We start from the raw sequence: 17107 nt of genomic DNA, 5'->3' as shown, positions 1-17107 counted from the left end.
GTGGCTTGTCCATGTCCCCAACCCATCCGCGGTCTCCTTGCAGGGGGTGATTGCAGATTTGAAGCTCCAAGGGGACCCTCGGGCAGCCGAGCGCCAGTGCGAGGAAGAGGAGGATGACGCAGAGGTGAGCACTGGCAGCGCAACTGCGGAGAGCTCGGGGGTGCCCCCACTGTGCTCCCAGCTCAGCTCTCACCCCTTCTCCACGGACAAATGCAGGTCTCTGGGGATTTTGGCAGTGGGATGGAAGGTGGACAGCAACCCTCAGGCAAGGTTGAGGTGAGTTGCTGCCTGCAGGTGTTGCACTTAGGGCAGGACCCCAAAATTCCCATGATGAGGAGGGCTGAGTGCCTTGCATGGCTAAGGTCATGGGATGCTTGATGGTGTCCCAGCACCTGTCCCTTATGGGAAGGCACTGGGAGGTGAACGGTGTCATGGTGCCCCCTCGTTGTTGGCGCAGGGTGTCCCAGGGCTGCTGGATGCTGTCCCCGTGACCTCCCCCCCTGTGGTGGGGGGCAGTGGCCCGAGGAGTGGCGGGGGATCCCTGCAGCAAGCCGAGAGGACCAGAGCGGAGGAGACGCTGCGGGTCTCCATGGGAGGTAATTCCAGCAGCTTTCCCCTTCCCCAGGGTGCACAAGTGGGGACATGGTGATGGTGTGGCCATCCCCAGCCCCGAGTGGGTCCTTTTCCTTTTCCACAGGCGCTGGTCGGAAAGGCGAAAAGGGGGAGAAGGGGGAACGTGGCTTGAAAGGGGACTCAGGGACCAGTGGCATTGTAGGGCCAGGCAGTGTCAAGGGTCAAAAGGTGGGTGAGAGCTAGTCCCTGGGGGCTCGAGGGTGCCAGTGACATGTCTGTGTTTGACACACACTTCTCTCTGTTTCTGATCCTCAGGGGGAGAAAGGAGACCTGGGTGTCAAGGTGAGCATCACTGGGGGAGCTGGCACAGAGCCATGCCCTACCCAGGCTGCCAGCTCAGAGACCTGCCACCCATTCCCATCTCCCTCCCCTCCCCAGGGCAGTGCTGGATTTGGCTATCCTGGCTCTAAGGGCCAAAAAGGAGAACCAGGTGACCCTGGACCGCCCGGGACCCTCTCTCGGCATGCTGATGGCTCGTTGGTGGAGCAGGTCACTGGCCCTCCAGGGACACCAGGGAAGGACGGAGCCCCTGGCAGGGATGGCGAGCCTGTGAGTCAATTCCCCCCCTAGAGGGTGTGCCTGTCCCCCTACCCTACCCACCTGCGCACTGACATGTCCCCTCTCTGCCATCCCTAGGGAGATCCTGGAGAGGACGGCAAGCCCGTAAGTGGGGTGGAAGGGGTGGCAGGGTGATGGGGGACGGCCGCCCCCTTGCCTTGCCACCTGCTGACCCCCCACTGCTTCCCTTTGCAGGGTGAAATGGGGCCCCCAGGGTTCCCTGGGATGCCGGGGGAGCCGGGCCTGAAGGGGGAGAAGGTGAGTGCCAGTGTTACCCCCCTTGCTCTCATCCCCAGCTCAGCTGCACCTGCAAACCACACTCTCTCCTCTGTGCCAGGGTGACCCAGGTGTGGGGCCGAGGGGACCCCCTGGACCACCTGGCCCTCCAGGACCACCGGGACCCTCCTCCAAGAACGACAAGCTGGTGGGTGCCACCTGGGACACAGGGATTTGAGGGATGGGGGGTCCATCAAGCCATAGAAGTGTGGAGTGGTGCCACCCTGACATCCCCCTTGTGCTTCGCCCCCAGACCTTCATCGACATGGAGGGCTCTGGCTTCGCTGGTGACCTGGAGAGCCTGCGGGTGAGTGGGGCTGAGTGCTTGTCTTGCCAGCTGGGAGTAGGGGGACACCCTCAGCCATGGTCCCCCACATCTCTTCTAGGGTCCACGAGGGCCACCTGGTCCCCCAGGGCCACCTGGCGTGCCCGGTTTGCCAGGGGAGCCAGGACGGTTTGGGATGAACCGCACAGACCTGCCGGGACCACCTGGGCTGCCGGGCAGAGACGGGATCCCCGGGCCAATGGTAGGTCTGTGGGGTGGCCAGGGAGACCCATTCCAGGGCCACTCTGTGGCGGTGAGGGGCTTGGTGCCCAACAGCCCTATGGGGTTTTCCTGTGCTGGAACCAACTCTGGGATCTTACAGGGTCCTCAGGGTCCTCCAGGAAGAGATGGGGAGGCTGGGCAGCCAGGGCCCAAAGGAGAGCAGGTGAGTAGCAGGTTGGCCCTGTCCCATGTGCCCCAGGAGCTTGTCACAGCTGTCTCACAGAGCAGCTGGCACCCCTGGCACATCTCTGGGAGGCCTCAGTTCCTGGGCCGCGGTGCACTGTTCTGCTCCTGCCTGGAGCTGGGCAGCTTCTTCACACCCTCTTCTCCCTGCTCCTTCCCAGGGCGATATGGGTGACCTTGGCCTCCCTGGCCTACCAGGACCCAAGGTACTGTGCCTGGGGTGGGGTTCTTTGGGTTCTCCATTGCAGACTGGAGGCAGGGATGTTACCTAGGGGAGCCATCTTGCCCAGGAATGGGGAGGGGGGTGCTGCTATTTGTGTTCCTCCCAGATCAGGGCCACATTTCAAAGGTGCATGGAACTGCTGACCCTACAAAGGATGCTCACTGGGCTCCTGCCACCCTGCCTTGGCTTTGCTCCAGACACTGCCACTTCAGGAAGTGGGCAGGAAAACCAAGGGAGGGGTGTTTCAAGACCCAGAGGAGACTTTGCTTGGGGGGTGCCCACACCCCACTGGAAAACACATCATCTTCTGTGCGTCACTCTCTCCTGCCTGCTTACTCCAGCTTCTTTCCACCCTGCATCCCCAAAGGTGGAAGTAAAGGCTTGCTGGGAGCCCCTTACCATTGTGATGCTGCCCCTTGTGATGACCATCCACTGCAGCCTGAGCTGGGGGCAAAAATCTCAAAAATTAGGGTTTCTTAACCTAATTCTAACTTTCTGCACTTCTGCAGCACCCAGAGGGCAGATGGGGCAGCAGCAGGTGTAAGGTCCAAGCCTGTTGCTTCCAGACCCATTGCAATCCCAGGAATGCCTGTGAGCATTCCTTTATGGCACTGAGCTCTGCTGCAGCACTGGAGCCAGCCCCACGTGCAAGATATTCCCATTTTATGATTTTAGACGAGCCTCTGGTGGCCACTGTGGACATTACATGGGGAGCTGGTGGGATGAAGGATGCCCAAGCTGGGCAATGCCCCCTCCCACAAAGCTGCTAGACAAGGGAACATCAGGAAGATCATCTATGTCCTGTCCCAGAGGGGATTTGTGAGGGGATGCTCTGCCTCCTGCTTGCAGGCTCCAGGCAGTGACCACTGCCACCTTCCATCTGTCCCCTGCTTGTCTCCTTTGCAGGGCAACAAAGGAGAAATGGGACCAGCAGGACCCCCAGGAGAAATGGGCTTAGCTGGCCTTCCCGGGCCCATCGGACCCCGAGGGCAGCCAGGGCCCCCCGGCCCCCCAGGACCACCGGGGCTGGGCTACGAGGCTGGATTTGTGAGTGGTCACTGCAATGATGGGATGGGATAGGATGGGATGAGCTGGAGCCGGGAACAGACACATCTCAGCCCCTTCTCCCTGAATTTAGGGTGACATGGAGGGCTCGGGGCTGTCATTTACCCCTGGACCACCAGGGCCTGAAGGACCACAGGTAAGGCCGTTCCTGCCCTCTCCCTCCTCTCCACCCTGGGCTCCCTGGGGTGTTCCCGGCCATTTTGTCCCTGGCCATCACCCTGTGCTCATGGTCCCCTTGTTGCTTGCAGGGTGTGCCGGGACTGCCGGGGGTGAAGGTGAGGAACCCTTCCAACATGCTCCTGGCTCCATCCATGTAGGATGCCTGCAGGCAGCCTGTAGGGATGCCTCTGACACCTCTTTCCTTGCAGGGAGAGGTCGGCAGCCCCGGAGAGCCTGGCTTGCCGGGACCAAAGGTAGGAGCACTGGGAGATTTGGATGGCTTTGTGCCAGCACCTGGGCATGCAGGGCAGTGGGCAGGACCCTGTGCTCCAGGACCTGGGACTGCATCCTGCCCTTTCCCGCTCCCGTTGCAGGGAGATGCTGGCATGCCTGGCATGGATGGCCGCCCTGGTCTGGAGGGCTTCCCTGGACCACAGGTAGGAGCCTCAGCCTCCCAGCTCCAGACGACCCCCCCACTCCACGCAGGGCATCCTTGATTGCAGCACCTCCATCCCCAGCAGCCAAATTTCCCCCTCCCTGCTGTGGGACCCAGCTCATCGCATGTCAGGGGTGCCAACACCCCCCAGGATCCTGTGCCCCTCATCTTGTTGCCCCACTGGCCACCACCTCCACCCAAAATCATTGCAGCTTGGCTCATTGCCTGGAGCTGGAGGCAAAGTTGGTGTTGCCTGAAGGATTTTTTGAGTCAGAGGTGGGAGGGGGTCTGCACTGGTGAGCCAGAGTCCCTCTCCATTTGATGCTCACTCCCTCCTGCTCTTCTTTCCAGGGACCCAAAGGTGACAAAGGCAGCACCGGTGAGAAGGTAGGTGCCACCAGGCTGGGGAGGGGGACCAGCCACTGGTGGCCCTGGGCTGATGGCTTGTGTTTTCCAGGGAGAGCGAGGCCAAGATGGAGTGGGGCTACCTGGCCCCCCTGGCCCACCTGGTCCCCCTGGACAGGTTATCAGTGTCTCCAGTGCAGATGTAAGTGGTGGCACCTGGCTTCAGCACAGGGCAGGGGAAGGGGTATTCCAGCAGCCATCACGAGGGAGACCTCACCAGCAGCTCTGACCCTCAGAGTCAAGATCAGGGGGAAAAACCTCATTTTGTCTCTTTTTGCAGAAGTCCTTGATGGCTTTTCCTGGTCCAGAGGTAGGTGCCCTCCTGCCACCTGCGCCCACCCCTCAGCAGTGCCAGGAGGGCACCCTGTTTTTGGAAAGAGGGGGTTTGCTCTTAGGAGCATCTCTGCTTCTCTCTGCAGGGCAGACCAGGCCGTGCTGGCTTCCCGGTGAGTTGGTGACACATCTGGGGACCATGGGGTGGCCCTGGTGACAGCTGTGGTTGCCAGTCCTGCTGTGCTTTGCTTCAGAGTGGTGGTGATGGGGGGAGAGTTTGGGGCCTGCCTTTGGTGGGTTGCAAATGACATGGACTCTGTGTCCTTTCTGCAGGGTCCAGTGGGACCAAAAGGAGACCAGGGGTCAACTGGTCCCCAGGGTGCCCCAGGGTTGAAGGTAATTGCTCCAGGCCACCTGCACCCCATGGAGTGGTCACATTCCTGGTCCCCCATTCTACCTGGCCACCAGGTGACACCAGCTCTGTCATGGAAGGGAACCTGGTCCCACCATGTCCCCTCCCACCTCCTCTTCTCTTGCAGGGGGAGAAGGGGGAGCCCGGCGTCATCATCAGCCCCGATGGGACTGTGGTCACTGCCAAGGTGAAAGGAGAAAAGGTGGGTTCCTGGCAGGAATGGGGGGCATCCCCATGGGACAGGTGCCAGGTGGTCCCAGTGGTGATGCCCTTTTCCTCTCCATTGTTTGCAGGGGGAGCCAGGGCTGCAGGGCCCCATGGGACCATCAGTAAGTCACCATCACCATCCTCCTCCTTCTGTCCCGCAGGGAGGGATGGGAATGATCCTAGGCAGAAGGGGTGCCCCCATACTGAGCATTCCTCACCCTCGTCTTCTCTCCCTTCCAGGGTCCTCCAGGACGAGCAGGGATGAAGGGAGAGATCGGCTTTCCGGGCAGACCCGTAAGACCTGCTCCCGGTTTGTTTGTGTCCATCGCCTCCACCGCGTCCCCCTCCCTGTTTGCACGTCCTGCACCCACTGAGTCCAGCACCCTGCCATGTCCCTGAGGGATGGGGCGATGCTGGCGTGTCGGAGGTGACTCTGGAGCACCAGATGTGACACCAGGGGCTGGCAGGGGGACAGGGATGAGACTCACTGTGCTGCTCATCCGCAGGGACGTCCTGGCATGAACGGGCTGAAGGGCGAGAAGGGTGATCCTGCAGACGCGCTGGGCTTGCGGGTGAGCACTGCTGTGACCCCCCAGCTGCTGGCCCTGCAGGGCGGGGCGCACACTCCGAGGGTCTCCCCAAGGACCCCATTCCCTTAGGCAAAGGGCGTGTCTCCTTCTCTCAGGGGCTGGTTGTCCCCCTCCGTGGTGGGGACTGTCCACTTTTTGACAAATCTTCTTGCCCCCCACAGGGTCCCCCAGGACCCCCAGGACCCCCTGGGCCCCCTGGGCCACCTGGCAGCATAGTCTACAACAATGGTAATGTGAGTATCACCACAGTCACTGTGTTGGACATGCTGGTGACTGGGCCCCCAGTGTCCCCTGCCTGCCCAGAGGGCACTGAGAATGCTCTGGTGACATCCTGGCTGGGGCTGGCATGTGGGACTGTCACCAGAATTGGGGGGGGGGGGGCCCCCAAGGATGTTGCGTTCTAAAATGGGGGGGGGGGGGGGTCCCCAAGGATGCTGCTGTCTCTGCAGCCACTTCCTTTGCATCTCCACAGACCTTCAGTGACTCCAGCCACCCGGGGTTCCCTGGTAAGTGTGTGTCCCTCTCCCAGCCCCCTCTGGGCATTTTGGGGAACCTCAGCAAAGCAGGGCTGGGGGGAAACCCCCTTTCTCCCTCAGAGCTGCAGCTCTGAGATGGCATCTCTGCTGCTCCCCACAGGTTTCCACCAGTTCTCAGGACAAAAGGGAGAGAAAGGTGACACTGGACCCCCAGGACCCCCAGGTAGGTGACTGGTCTGTGCTTGCAGAGGCAGGCAGGGGGTGGCTCATGCCCATCCTGGCTCCTCTTCCCTCCTCTCCCTCTCTCCACAGGCCAGTTCCCCTATGATGTGAGTCACTTTGGTACCAGCCTGCGGGTAAGCCCTTTGCACACTGGCAGCCGGAACCCAGTGTCACTTGGGGTACCCAGTGCATCCCAAGTGCTCACCCTAAGGCTGTGCCATCCCACAGGGTGACAAGGGGGATGCAGGTCCCAAGGGTGAGAAGGGCGAGCCAGGCAGCACCCCACTCTACAGTCCCGGAGTCTCTGGACTTCCAGGGCCTCCAGGGCCCCAGGGATACCCCGGGCTGCCAGTGAGTACCTCACAGGGTGGGAAGTGGAGGGGGGCGCAGTGGGGGGTGGCATCCCTGGGGGCTTTGCTCCAGCACATGTTCTCTCACACTGCCTAGGGTCCCAAGGGGGACAGTATTGTTGGGCCACCGGGGCCTCCAGGACCTCAGGGTCCTCCTGGTATCGGATACGAGGGGCGGCAGGGCCCCCCTGGCCCTCCTGGTCCGCCTGGGCCACCCTCCTTCCCAGGTCCCCACAGACAAGGTGAGTACCTGCTCTACTGCATTCTGCCCTGCCACCCCCAGCACTCCTGCTTGTATCCCATGCATCCCTCCTTGCAGCTCTGCATTCCTCCCTGTGCTGCACTCTCTCCATCTCACCCTCTTTCCCCCACAGCTGTCAGCATCCCTGGACCCCCAGGACCACCAGGACCCCCTGGACCACCAGGCACCAATGGGATGTCCTTGGGGGTGAGTCAGGGCTCTGGGCAGGGGCTGCCCATGGTGCAGGCAGCCGTTCCCTGAGCCGTGCCCTGGCCTGTGCCCACAGCTCCAGGCCATGCCCACGTACCAGGCGATGCTGAGTGCTGCGCATGAGCTGCCCGAGGGCAGCCTCGTCTTCCTGACGGACCGGCAGGAACTCTACGTCCGCCTGCGTGGGGGCCTCCGCAGGGTGCTGGTGAGTGGGGGGGACAGAGGGGCACCCCGGCCAGGGCTGCACTGCCCGGCTTGAGGGGAGTGCAGACAGCACTGCCCCAGGGGCTTGGTGGTGACTCTTGGTGATGCTTGGGGTCCCCCTACCCGTGCGTGAGGAAGAGGAGAGGGGGGCAGCTGGGATCTGATGTGCCATGCCCTTGCAGCTGGAGGAGCACAACCTGATCCCCAGTTCGGCTCTGGTGAGTCCTCTGTTTCCCGTGCACATCCTCATCCCTATCCTCCTTCCCAATCCCATCCCTATCCTCCATCCTCATCTATCCTCATCCCATCCACAACCATCTCTATCCATCAACAATCAACTTCATCCCCTTCTCCATTCATCCCTAACCATATCAATCCCCATCTCCAACCATCTCCATTCCCATCCCCCATCTCCATCCAACCCCAACCATCTCCATGCCTATCTTCATCCAACCATCTCTATCCCCATCCCCACCTGGGGCACCACACCGCACCTCATACTGTGTCCCCCTCCCCAGGACAACGAGGTGTATGACAAGCCACCCACTCTCCACTACGCTGGCCCCCAGCCCCGCGGGCCCCTGCACCCACTCCGCAACCACGTCCCCTCAGCCACTGCCCGTCCCTGGCGTGGGGATGAGGTGGTGGCCAACCAGCACCGCCTGCCCGAGCAGCCCCTGCTCCACCACCAGCACGAGCTCATCAATGGGTACTACATCCACCGCCGGCCAGATCCTGCCCCTGTGGCCGCCCATGTGCACCAGGACTTCCAGCCTGCTGTGAGTGCCACATGCCAGCGGAAGGGAGCCGATGGTGGTGGCCAAAGCCGGGTCCCTCAAGCCTCATTGTCCCCTCTTGGCAGCTGCACCTGGTGGCCCTGAACACCCCGCTGAGCGGTGGCATGCGCGGCATCCGGGGCGCCGATTTCCAGTGCTTCCAGCAAGCCCGGCAGGTTGGACTGGCTGGCACCTTCCGCGCCTTCCTGTCCTCGCGCCTGCAGGATCTCTACAGCATCGTGCGCAGGGCTGACCGCGCCGCCGTCCCCATTGTCAACCTCCGGGTATGCACGTCCCCATCCCCTTCTCAACACTCTCTGAGCTCTGATGGATCACAGAATAGGATCACAGAGTCATTACGGTTGGAAAAGATCTCTTTAAGATCAGCAAGTTCAACTATTAAGCCAGCACCACCAAGGTCTGAGATGCAGAGGATAGCAAAGCCCCCATCCATCATGAGGCATCCCCTTCCCAGAGGCTGCTGGGGCTTGGAGCTTCTGGGCTGCTCTTGGGGTGCAGGCAGGGCTAAACCCCCACCTCCTCCATTTTCCCACCTTTCCTACAGGATGAAGTGCTCTTCAATAACTGGGAAGCCCTTTTCACGGGCAGCGGGGCCCCTCTCAGAACCGGCGCCCGCATCCTCTCCTTTGATGGCCGGGATGTCCTGCGGGATGCGGGATGGTGAGTGCAGGACTGAGCGATGGGGAAATGGGGTTTGGAGCATGGCAGGGCAGCAGCAGCCCCCCACCTTTCACCCTTCCAGGCCACAGAAGAGTGTCTGGCATGGCTCGGATGCCAAGGGTCGGCGCCTGCCCGAGAGCTACTGTGAGACATGGCGGACAGAGGAGCATGCAGTCACCGGCCAGTCTTCCTCCTTGGCCTCTGGAAAACTGCTGGAGCAGGCAACCAGCAGCTGCCAGCACGCCTTTGTTGTCCTCTGCATTGAGAACAGCTTCATGACCGCCACCAAAAAGTGATACCCACCCTGGCACCCCCGAGTACCCCCATGTCCCTGGGGAGGGTTGGGCAAGCCTGCACCCCACCGCCCCTGGGCCCCTCAGCCCCCTCCACGTGTCCATTCTCGCCCCGCAGGGTTTCTTTCTCCTGCAGACCTGAAGCCAAAGAGTATTGCCATGGCCCTGGCCCTGGGTTGGCAGGGGCTCAGGTCCCACCCGGGGCAGGGCAGCCATGGGCTGGTGGCCTTCCTCATCCTCCTCTTCTAACTCCTAATATTTAACCACTTCAGCTTGTTCCCCTCCCTGCTCAGATGCTCTTCTTGGGATGACTGGGTGGGAGGATGCTTGGCAGGGAGATTTCAGTGCTGCCATGAGGGCAAAAGCAGCCCGCAAAAGCCTGTGGGGCCTCTCTCACCAGTCCCCCGGCCCCGCCCTGTCCTCATCAGGAGCTTGGGGTTGGACCCAAATCCCTGGTGCTGAGACCACAGGGTCTTCTCCAGCCAAGACACCAGCATCCCACCCAAGGGACTCTCCTGTGGTGATGCTGGGGCTCTCCCAGATGGTCTCCATCCTGCCCAGGTAAGGACCATCCCATCACCATTCTCACCTCCACCTCCCAGCCAGCAGAGCTCTGGTGGGAGTCTGGTCTCCCCCATCCCATCCATGCACCCTGGGGAACCCCGGCTGTGCCCCCACAGCCCAGGTACAGCTACAGCCAGCCCAGCACAGGTACTGGGGTGACAGGGTGGCCCCAGGGCGTGGCCAGCTGTGCCCTGGCACGTGTTTCTCTGTGTGCGTGTGTGTTGAGCATGTGTGGTACCGAGGGCAGGCACTGCCATGCCCCCCTCCCTATGCCACCTTTGCTGGGCTTGGATGGCAAAGGCACAGCAAAGCTGGCTGGAATCGGTGTGGACAAATTCAAGGTGCTAAAAAATTACCAAAAAAAAAAAAAAAAAAAGAAAAGAAAAAAGAGAAATTTGTAAGTAGCTTTTTTTGTTATTGTATGGAAATTATTACCATAAAAGCTGTGCGAGTCACACGGTCTCTATTTCTTACAGTCTACTGTATTTTGTGTAATTAATGCAATTTAAAGCGTGTGGATCTTTATATTATTTTTTTGTCATCAATTGTGTCCTATAAACCATTTTCTAAAGGCACTGAATAAAGAAACATCCTCCTGTAGCCTGGCTCCATGCCATGATGGGGATGCAGTGGGATGGGTCCCCATCCATACCCCTGTGTGACACACAGCAGCAGCACCATGGGAATCCTGCCCCAGCTCTGTGTGTAGGGACAGGGAAGGGGCACAGCCCTGTCCTCACAGAGCAGAAAACATGTCCCAATGGTTACATCCATGCAGAGTAGCACCCAGAACCAGCAGTGGGACAGGACACCAAGCACATGGTGGCGATGACAATGCTCACTTCAGGAGCCAAGAGCCGGCTGCAGTGTCGCGGTGCCAGTGCTCAGGCTTGCACGGTGCTCGCCTCCGGGCTTGTCTCCTGTGCTGGGATTTCCACTGGGAGCTGGCATGGCTCCTTGGCCAGGGCCAGCTCCACCGGCTGTCTGCGGTGGCTGTGCTTTACACCCACTCTGATGGCCGCCAGCAGGTAGACCACGGCCAGCAGGGTGAAGTAGCCAAAATATACATAAAACTGCAAAAGAAGAGAGAGGGGAGAACAGCATTTGGAGCCCTCCCTTCATCCCACACCATTCAGGGACCACCTCCATCCCAGGTGTGACCCCAGCCCTACCTGGGGATGCACGGATAAACCCAAGCCCCTCTTGTCAGCCACGATGATGGTGATGATGGTCTTCAGCACTGTGGCAAAGAAGGTGTTGACCCCGAAGACCAGAGCACAGAGCTCTTTGGAGAGAGAGGTAGCAATCTGGAAACTGGGAAAAATGGGAGCACTGGTGAACCCCTGGCATCAACCTGGCTGCCGGGGTAGGAGTGGGTCCCCGGGAGCACCACACACATGGCAATGGGCACCAGGAATTGGTGAGAGCCACGGAAGAGGATGTAGGCAGCATAGCACAGCCAGATGTTGGTGGTGTAGTTCATAAGCAGAAGTAATCCTGCCTGGAATGCCGTAACCACTCCAATCACCAGCTCTGACCACAGCGTCCAGCGGATCTTGACGTAGCCAGCAGCGAAGGAGGCGACAGCTCCTGGGGAGGGATGAAGGATGCTGTGAGCACCTCAAGGATCCCCTGCCCTACCCAGACTGGGACCCAGCCCGGTGACCATCACGTCATCCCCAATGCCAGACCACCAAAAATACCGTAAGGACCACCATTCCCAAGGGGTGCAGCAGGACAGCAGTGACCCCCTGCCTCTCTGGTGTCCCCAGCCATTCCCAGGAGGCAGCAGGATGTGTGTGTCCCCCCACACCCCCAGTGTCCCCATCCCAGGCGACTTACCCAGCAGCGTGGAGGCAGCATCCACACCTCCATTGTACACCCGGCGGTTGTCTGTGGTGGGAGAGATCTCGTTCCAGAGGATGTGAGCGTAGTACAGCATCAGGTAGTACCCAGCTGAGTTAAAGACCCACCACAGGGACCAGAGACGGAGCTGGGGCTGCCTGGCCAGCGCTCCCAGCTCCCGCAGCATACGGCACAGCACCATGTCCCGCCAGCCCCGTGCCCGCCCCCTGCTGTCCCCCCCGGCCATCCTGTCCAGCTCAGTGGGCACAGCAGCGTCACCGGCCTCCCCGGGCCGGTTGAAGAAGAGGCTGCGCCGCGGCCGCTCGAGAAAGACGGTGAGGATGAGGCCAAAGCTGACGAAGCCCAAGGAGACGTAGTTGAGGGTGAGGAAGGGGACACCACCCAAGGTGACGCAGAGCTGGCCCAACACGGAGCTGGTGAAAACCCCCAGGAGCACAGCGGAGCGGGAATAACTGGCCATCCGCTGGTAGCGGGACGGGGCGACCAGGGAGAAGATGTAGGAAGAGTAGGCAATGCGGGCAGCCATGGTGATGCCGTAGAAGAACTCCATCAGCTGCATGGCCAGGACGGAAGTGCCCAGCACCAGCAGCAGCCAGATGGAGATGTGGCTCAGGCTCTGCAGCACCAGCACAGGCTTGTAGCGCAGGTAGTCTGTCAGCAGGAAGATGGGCACCAGCACGGCCATGTAGGAGTAGGACAGCACCGGCGTGATCACATTGGTCACCTGCCGTGAGGGCAAGGAGGGGCTGAGCGCTGGGCACATCCCTGGGGATGCCCCCCAACCTGCAGATGGTATGGGCACTGGCTGCTGACCCCCATGGCAGCACTTCCTCGGGGAGGAATGTGACCAGCAGCATGCTCGGCTGGGGGTTTGGCTGAGCCTCGGCCCCTTCCTGTGCCAGGAATGCAGCGTTCCCACAGGCGCAGCAGCCAGCTGGGATCCATGATATTGTGGCCCCTCCTTGTCTAACCCCATCGTTGCCAGCGGCCTGGCAGTGCACTGTGCCATCATGGAAAAGTCTTCCCAGTGGGATGGGGCATGATTTCTCCCAACCCAGCACCCTCCCACAGGCAGATAAGGTGGGCAGGGGTCACACACTGCCAAAATTAGTTGGCAGCCTGGGCATGAGGTTTTATGCAAGTTAAGCCTGGGACTCAGGGGACGGGGTGACCTCACAGACAAGTGCGACAAGGCCCCACAATACACCACCTCCCCTGCCCAGAAAGCACCACCGCGAGTCACCACATGCTGCCATGCCCAGGACACAACACCCCTGTGCACCCCAGAAGCACTGAGGGACGCTCTGGACAGCCCCAGGATGGTGACCATGGCCATGAAGGGGGACACCAGGGTGGGGGACCCTATGCCCACAGCTCACCTCTGCCTTTGTGAAGTTCTTGTCTGCCCCCAGGAGATAGGGGGTGATGAAGCTCTCCCCGGGCCGGATCTGTGTCATGAAGCCATAGAAGCAGAGGTAGCAGACTTGTAGCTTCCAGCGCTGGTCCGGTACCACCTCCGGTGCCGGCTTTTTGGTGCCATCATTCCTGGGCACGGCTCTGCAGCAGGACAGCGGCATTATCCCGGGAGCCATTAGCTATACCAATAGGCTCTGCTGGACCACACAGCCCCTCTCTGTCCACAGGCGCTCTCGGACGCATGGAAAACCAGGACGCTGCGGTTCCTGCGGAAAAAGCAGCATTTGGCACAGGCTCAAAATTCCTCCAGAATTGCAAGGCAAATAAATACCACTACCTTCTCCCCAGGAGATGTTCTGGGAAGAAGAAAAACAGCTATGCATCTCGCTGTGCAGAAGCAGGGGGGGATCATTTCGGGCGGCATTCGTACATCACGTGCATCCGGAGCCTGGATGCATGGAGCATCTGGATCCACAGTGTGGCATCCTCAGCTCCCATCACCTCCTTTTCCTCCCCTTTAAGACGCGGTGGGGTTTTGCTGCTTCCTGGAGCAACACTTCCCTCTGAGCTGCAGAGGCAGAGGGATGCAGACGCCCTGCACTGGGGGTGCTCCAGAGGGGATGGCACAGGAATGTGCTGGCTGTGGAAATGAGTTAATGTGTACACCAGGCATGGGGCCACCCGTGTTATTCAGTAGCGGGGTGGCTGGCAGGACTTCAGCTGAGCCACAGGCAAGCAGCTGCCCCTTGGTTCTTCCCAAAAACTCTGGGCTCTGGGACACAATGCCCAGCCTGGGGAGAATGCAAAATGCCACGAGATTCATGGTCCAGAGGGGGATTAAAAGCTCAAATCCTGAGGTTTGGCTGCAGGAAAGCTGGCAGCGCCAGGAGACCTAATTAGTGGTCATGGGATGAGAGCAGGGACAGGAGAAGGCCTGGACTGGTGTCCTCCCAGCACTTCCCACTGCCACAAGAAGTTACCAAGGTGACTTTTCATGCCACATGATTCCTTGTATGCCAATATACGTCACGGGAGCAAGGTTTAGAAACCTGATTACCCTGATAACCACAGAACAAGTAATCACAGTCATTAAAAAGTAAGCTCATGGTCCCAGTCTGTGTCCCACTGGATCCTGCATAGTGAATTTAGGGGATAATCCCCCCCCCCCGCCCCCCGCACTGCAAGATGACACAGGATAAACAGGCACATGAGCCAGCACCAATGGTGGCTGAGGAAAGCTGGTGGTGACCTAAATCTAAGTAAGCCAAGTGTCCATTTGTCCCAGTGAGGACCCACCGCTCCAGAATTCCCATGGGATTTCAGCACTGGTGCCTGAGTGTCACCAAAACACTCATGTGCCAGAGCTCACTGCTGGGCAAACAGCCCCTACCTCCTAAACAAATCCCTGAGGATCAAAACAGGTGCTCACTCACTCGCTGCCCAGCGAGCCTGTCCAGCACTGACGGGAGCACCGGCCCCTGCTGTGGCAGGAAGGGTAAGGGGCAAGGAGCAAGGGCTAGCCCCCGCCAAACACCCACCCCAGCACCGTGCTGGGGCCACTGCCAGCTGCGAGTGCCTGGACTCTGCTCCATTGCTTTCTTGTCCCCAGGCTGGGCTATGGATGTCACCTGCAGCAGCTGCTTGCCGCCATGTGCACCACAACCCCTACGGAATGTTTGCCACCGTCTGCTCCCCATTCCTGCCCTGTCCATCCAGGAGGGATACACACATGCATCCCCGGCCCACAGAAAACCTCCCACACTAAATCCAGGACGCAGCTCCACGAAGCTGCTCCATTCCCAGGAGCACTGGCTCCTAACTCCCAGCATGTGTGTCCCCACACACTAAGGGACTCCAGACCAGAACCCATCCGGCCGCACCCAATCCCCCTTCTCCAGAACATCCATGGAGCTCCTCTGCTCGAGGTGAGTGGGCACAAGTCCTAGGGAATGCTCCATCCTTCGTTCCTGGTGCAAGCCAGGGAGTGAAGGGAAGAGGAAGAAGGAGAAGAGAGAGGGAGGGAGAGGGAGCAGAGCCGGTCCGTTATCACCGTGTGAACCTGTTTATCACCGAGTTATCTGGGTGTGACCTTGACATGGATCACTGTCACGCCATGCACCGCTGTCCGCCCGGGGTCACAGGTGACACGGGCGGCTGAGCTCAGGCTCAGCTCCCCGCAGAGCCACGGCCACCGTGGTGCAGAGGGGACAACCCTGGGGGTCGTCGGCGTGATGCCCTCCGCCCAGCCGCCTGTCGGTGACATACAGGCGACACTGCCAAGGCACCACGCGTTTTGTGTGGAGCTGCCACGCCGAATGGGGAGCGCGAATCCCTGGGCTATCTTCAGTGAAACAAGGGCTGGGAAGCTCCTGAAAGTGCACCCTCGGCCACCGCAGGGGCACCTCTCTGCCTCCCACCGCCCGGCACCAAGGAATGGGCGCTGCGGGGTGGCGAGGGGTGCACTTGGCAGAGGAGGTTTTTGGGGGTACGCGGCACCTGCTCACCCTGAAACAGAGGCGGGGGTAAACAACACAGCACCGGCACACAGCCTCAGCACCCGGGGGAAACAACACTGTCGGCATCCCAGGGACCCCACCGGGCACGTCACCGGCCCGGCGACATCCGCACCCCGTACCTGGTGGGCGGCGGGCATGGGCACTGCGGGCCGGGGCAAGGCGGGGATCCGGGGCTCCCCGCTGCCACCCGAGCCCGATCGGCGGCGAGCCCGGGCCAGCGGCAGCGGCAGCAGGACGAGGAGGAGCAGGAGGAGGAGGGTGTGGGAGTACTTCGGGAAATGTAGTCTCGCTCCACGTAACGGGGGGAGGACTACAAACCCCAGAGTGCAGCGGGAGGGAGGAAGGGGAGGAGGAGGAAAAGGAAGAGCCCGGCCGCGCCGGGTCAGAGCTGCGCCGGCACCTGTGTCACATGTAGGGACAAATCCCCTTCCGAAAGCATCGGCAGGGCGTGCAGGAGCCCCTTTTCCATTGCCCTCAGCCGGGGTCAGCTCTTTGCGCGTCTGCCGTGGCCTCTGGGCTGCGGGCCCTGCGGGACCCTGCCTTGGCTTCCTCCGCTGATTTATGGTACCCATGGCTGCTTGGATTTATTTCTGCACTCCGTTTGCTTCTTGGGGGTGGATTTGTTCCAGTCTGCGCTGGGCCGTATCCCAGAGGGTCCCGAGGAGTTCCCCGCTGTGCTCCAAGCAGAGCTCCCAAAACTTCTCATCCCCTCGCCCAGCCTGGCAGCAACCCCCGAGAGTTGCTTATGGGGTGAGTCCGGCCTTCAGGACCTGGAAGGACTGAAGCACGGCCGTGCACTTTTCCCGGAGGGAAGAGGATCCCTAGAGGAGGTGGAGCCCCCGAGAATCGGGCCTCGGAGCTGGTGCCCCATCTCCCGGGAGATGACGCATCTTCCGAGCGCATCTTGCGAGGGCATCTTCTCTCCCCGCCTTTCCTCCCGCTTTCCCAGCGCTCACCCTGCCAGAAGCAAATGCAAGCTGACAGGGCTCGGCTATTCCGCTGAAATATTTATATCTTCCCGCCTGGAAGTGCGGCAGCAGGATCCCAGACGTCTGGGGACTGTCACACACACACACACCCCCGTCCCACCCAAGCCAGGCTGTAAGGTCCAGGCAGCCCTGGATATTCCAACTCAGAGGCTTCCAGCCCTACAGGCAGACGTGTCCGCCAGCTCCCTGTCTCCACCCTGTCCCTCCCGCGGGCAGGTGGGACCTGTCTGTCCATCCCTGATGGCAGGGTTAGGTGCCTCCCTTAAACGCAGCCGGGTCCGGGTGCAGGAGCTCCGCAGGGTGCGGGTCCGGGGCGGTGTTGAGCACCCGGGCAAT

At 60.8% G+C, this 17107-nt stretch overlaps 2 protein-coding genes across 4 annotated transcripts in view; one reads left to right on the top strand and one right to left on the bottom strand.

Annotated features, from left to right (window-relative positions):
* COL18A1 (collagen type XVIII alpha 1 chain) overlaps window positions 1–10228 on the top strand; it is a 35662-nt gene extending 25434 nt beyond the window's left edge. Inside the window, exons 4-43 of one of the 2 annotated variants that reach the window (XM_041406124.1) lie at window positions 44–124; window positions 217–276; window positions 458–596; window positions 668–801; window positions 889–915; window positions 1012–1182; window positions 1270–1296; window positions 1387–1449; window positions 1529–1615; window positions 1721–1774; window positions 1854–1994; window positions 2115–2177; window positions 2359–2403; window positions 3327–3467; window positions 3559–3621; window positions 3734–3760; window positions 3854–3898; window positions 4019–4081; window positions 4432–4467; window positions 4538–4627; window positions 4766–4795; window positions 4905–4931; window positions 5092–5154; window positions 5298–5372; window positions 5464–5499; window positions 5618–5671; window positions 5884–5949; window positions 6129–6200; window positions 6440–6473; window positions 6604–6666; window positions 6756–6799; window positions 6894–7016; window positions 7113–7257; window positions 7390–7463; window positions 7543–7671; window positions 7853–7888; window positions 8189–8449; window positions 8533–8730; window positions 9012–9127; window positions 9210–10228. In XM_041406124.1, the coding sequence (XP_041262058.1) occupies window positions 44–124; window positions 217–276; window positions 458–596; window positions 668–801; window positions 889–915; window positions 1012–1182; window positions 1270–1296; window positions 1387–1449; window positions 1529–1615; window positions 1721–1774; window positions 1854–1994; window positions 2115–2177; window positions 2359–2403; window positions 3327–3467; window positions 3559–3621; window positions 3734–3760; window positions 3854–3898; window positions 4019–4081; window positions 4432–4467; window positions 4538–4627; window positions 4766–4795; window positions 4905–4931; window positions 5092–5154; window positions 5298–5372; window positions 5464–5499; window positions 5618–5671; window positions 5884–5949; window positions 6129–6200; window positions 6440–6473; window positions 6604–6666; window positions 6756–6799; window positions 6894–7016; window positions 7113–7257; window positions 7390–7463; window positions 7543–7671; window positions 7853–7888; window positions 8189–8449; window positions 8533–8730; window positions 9012–9127; window positions 9210–9423 (3417 nt within the window). In that variant the 3' untranslated portion in view covers window positions 9424–10228. The remainder of the gene's footprint in view (window positions 1–43; window positions 125–216; window positions 277–457; window positions 597–667; window positions 802–888; window positions 916–1011; window positions 1183–1269; window positions 1297–1386; window positions 1450–1528; window positions 1616–1720; window positions 1775–1853; window positions 1995–2114; window positions 2178–2358; window positions 2404–3326; window positions 3468–3558; window positions 3622–3733; window positions 3761–3853; window positions 3899–4018; window positions 4082–4431; window positions 4468–4537; window positions 4628–4765; window positions 4796–4904; window positions 4932–5091; window positions 5155–5297; window positions 5373–5463; window positions 5500–5617; window positions 5672–5883; window positions 5950–6128; window positions 6201–6439; window positions 6474–6603; window positions 6667–6755; window positions 6800–6893; window positions 7017–7112; window positions 7258–7389; window positions 7464–7542; window positions 7672–7852; window positions 7889–8188; window positions 8450–8532; window positions 8731–9011; window positions 9128–9209) is intronic. The other variant, XM_041406123.1, reaches the window with a different exon arrangement.
* Window positions 10229–10378: 150 nt separating this feature from the next.
* Window positions 10379–16039, bottom strand: SLC19A1 (solute carrier family 19 member 1). Of its 2 annotated transcripts, none has more exons than XM_041406126.1 (6): window positions 15902–16039; window positions 13230–13532; window positions 11827–12574; window positions 11382–11574; window positions 11157–11298; window positions 10379–11057 (listed from the first exon to the last, which is right to left on the bottom strand). In XM_041406126.1, exons 2-6 carry the CDS (start codon window positions 13440–13442, stop codon window positions 10869–10871), a joined length of 1485 nt encoding a protein of 494 aa, XP_041262060.1. In that variant the 5' UTR covers window positions 13443–13532; window positions 15902–16039; the 3' UTR covers window positions 10379–10868. The 2 variants fall into 2 exon arrangements, with proteins under 2 accessions (XP_041262060.1, XP_041262061.1); XM_041406127.1 differs by lacking the exon at window positions 15902–16039 and adding an exon at window positions 15771–15897.
* Window positions 16040–17107: the final 1068 nt, after the last annotated feature.

Source organism: Onychostruthus taczanowskii, unplaced genomic scaffold, assembly GCF_017590055.1.
Source record: "Onychostruthus taczanowskii isolate IOZ18803 unplaced genomic scaffold, ASM1759005v1 scaffold241, whole genome shotgun sequence".
In the NCBI taxonomy this organism is placed as follows: Eukaryota; Metazoa; Chordata; class Aves; order Passeriformes; family Passeridae; genus Onychostruthus; species Onychostruthus taczanowskii.
The sequence above is the reverse complement of the archived record's forward strand: the minus strand, read 5'-3'. Positions and strand labels throughout refer to the sequence as shown.

Excerpts from the sequence above, each read along its gene's own strand:
- SLC19A1 (XM_041406126.1), bottom strand. The coding sequence starts at position 13,442 with ATGGCTCCCGGGATAATGCCGCTGTCCTGCTGCAGAGCCGTGCCCAGG. Across the intron at positions 12,575-13,229 it reads AGAACTTCACAAAGGCAGAG|GTGACCAATGTGATCACGCC; the intron begins GTGAGCTGTGGG and ends CCCTCACGGCAG. Across the intron at positions 11,058-11,156 it reads GTTTATCCGTGCATCCCCAG|TTTTATGTATATTTTGGCTA; the intron begins GTAGGGCTGGGG and ends CTTCTTTTGCAG.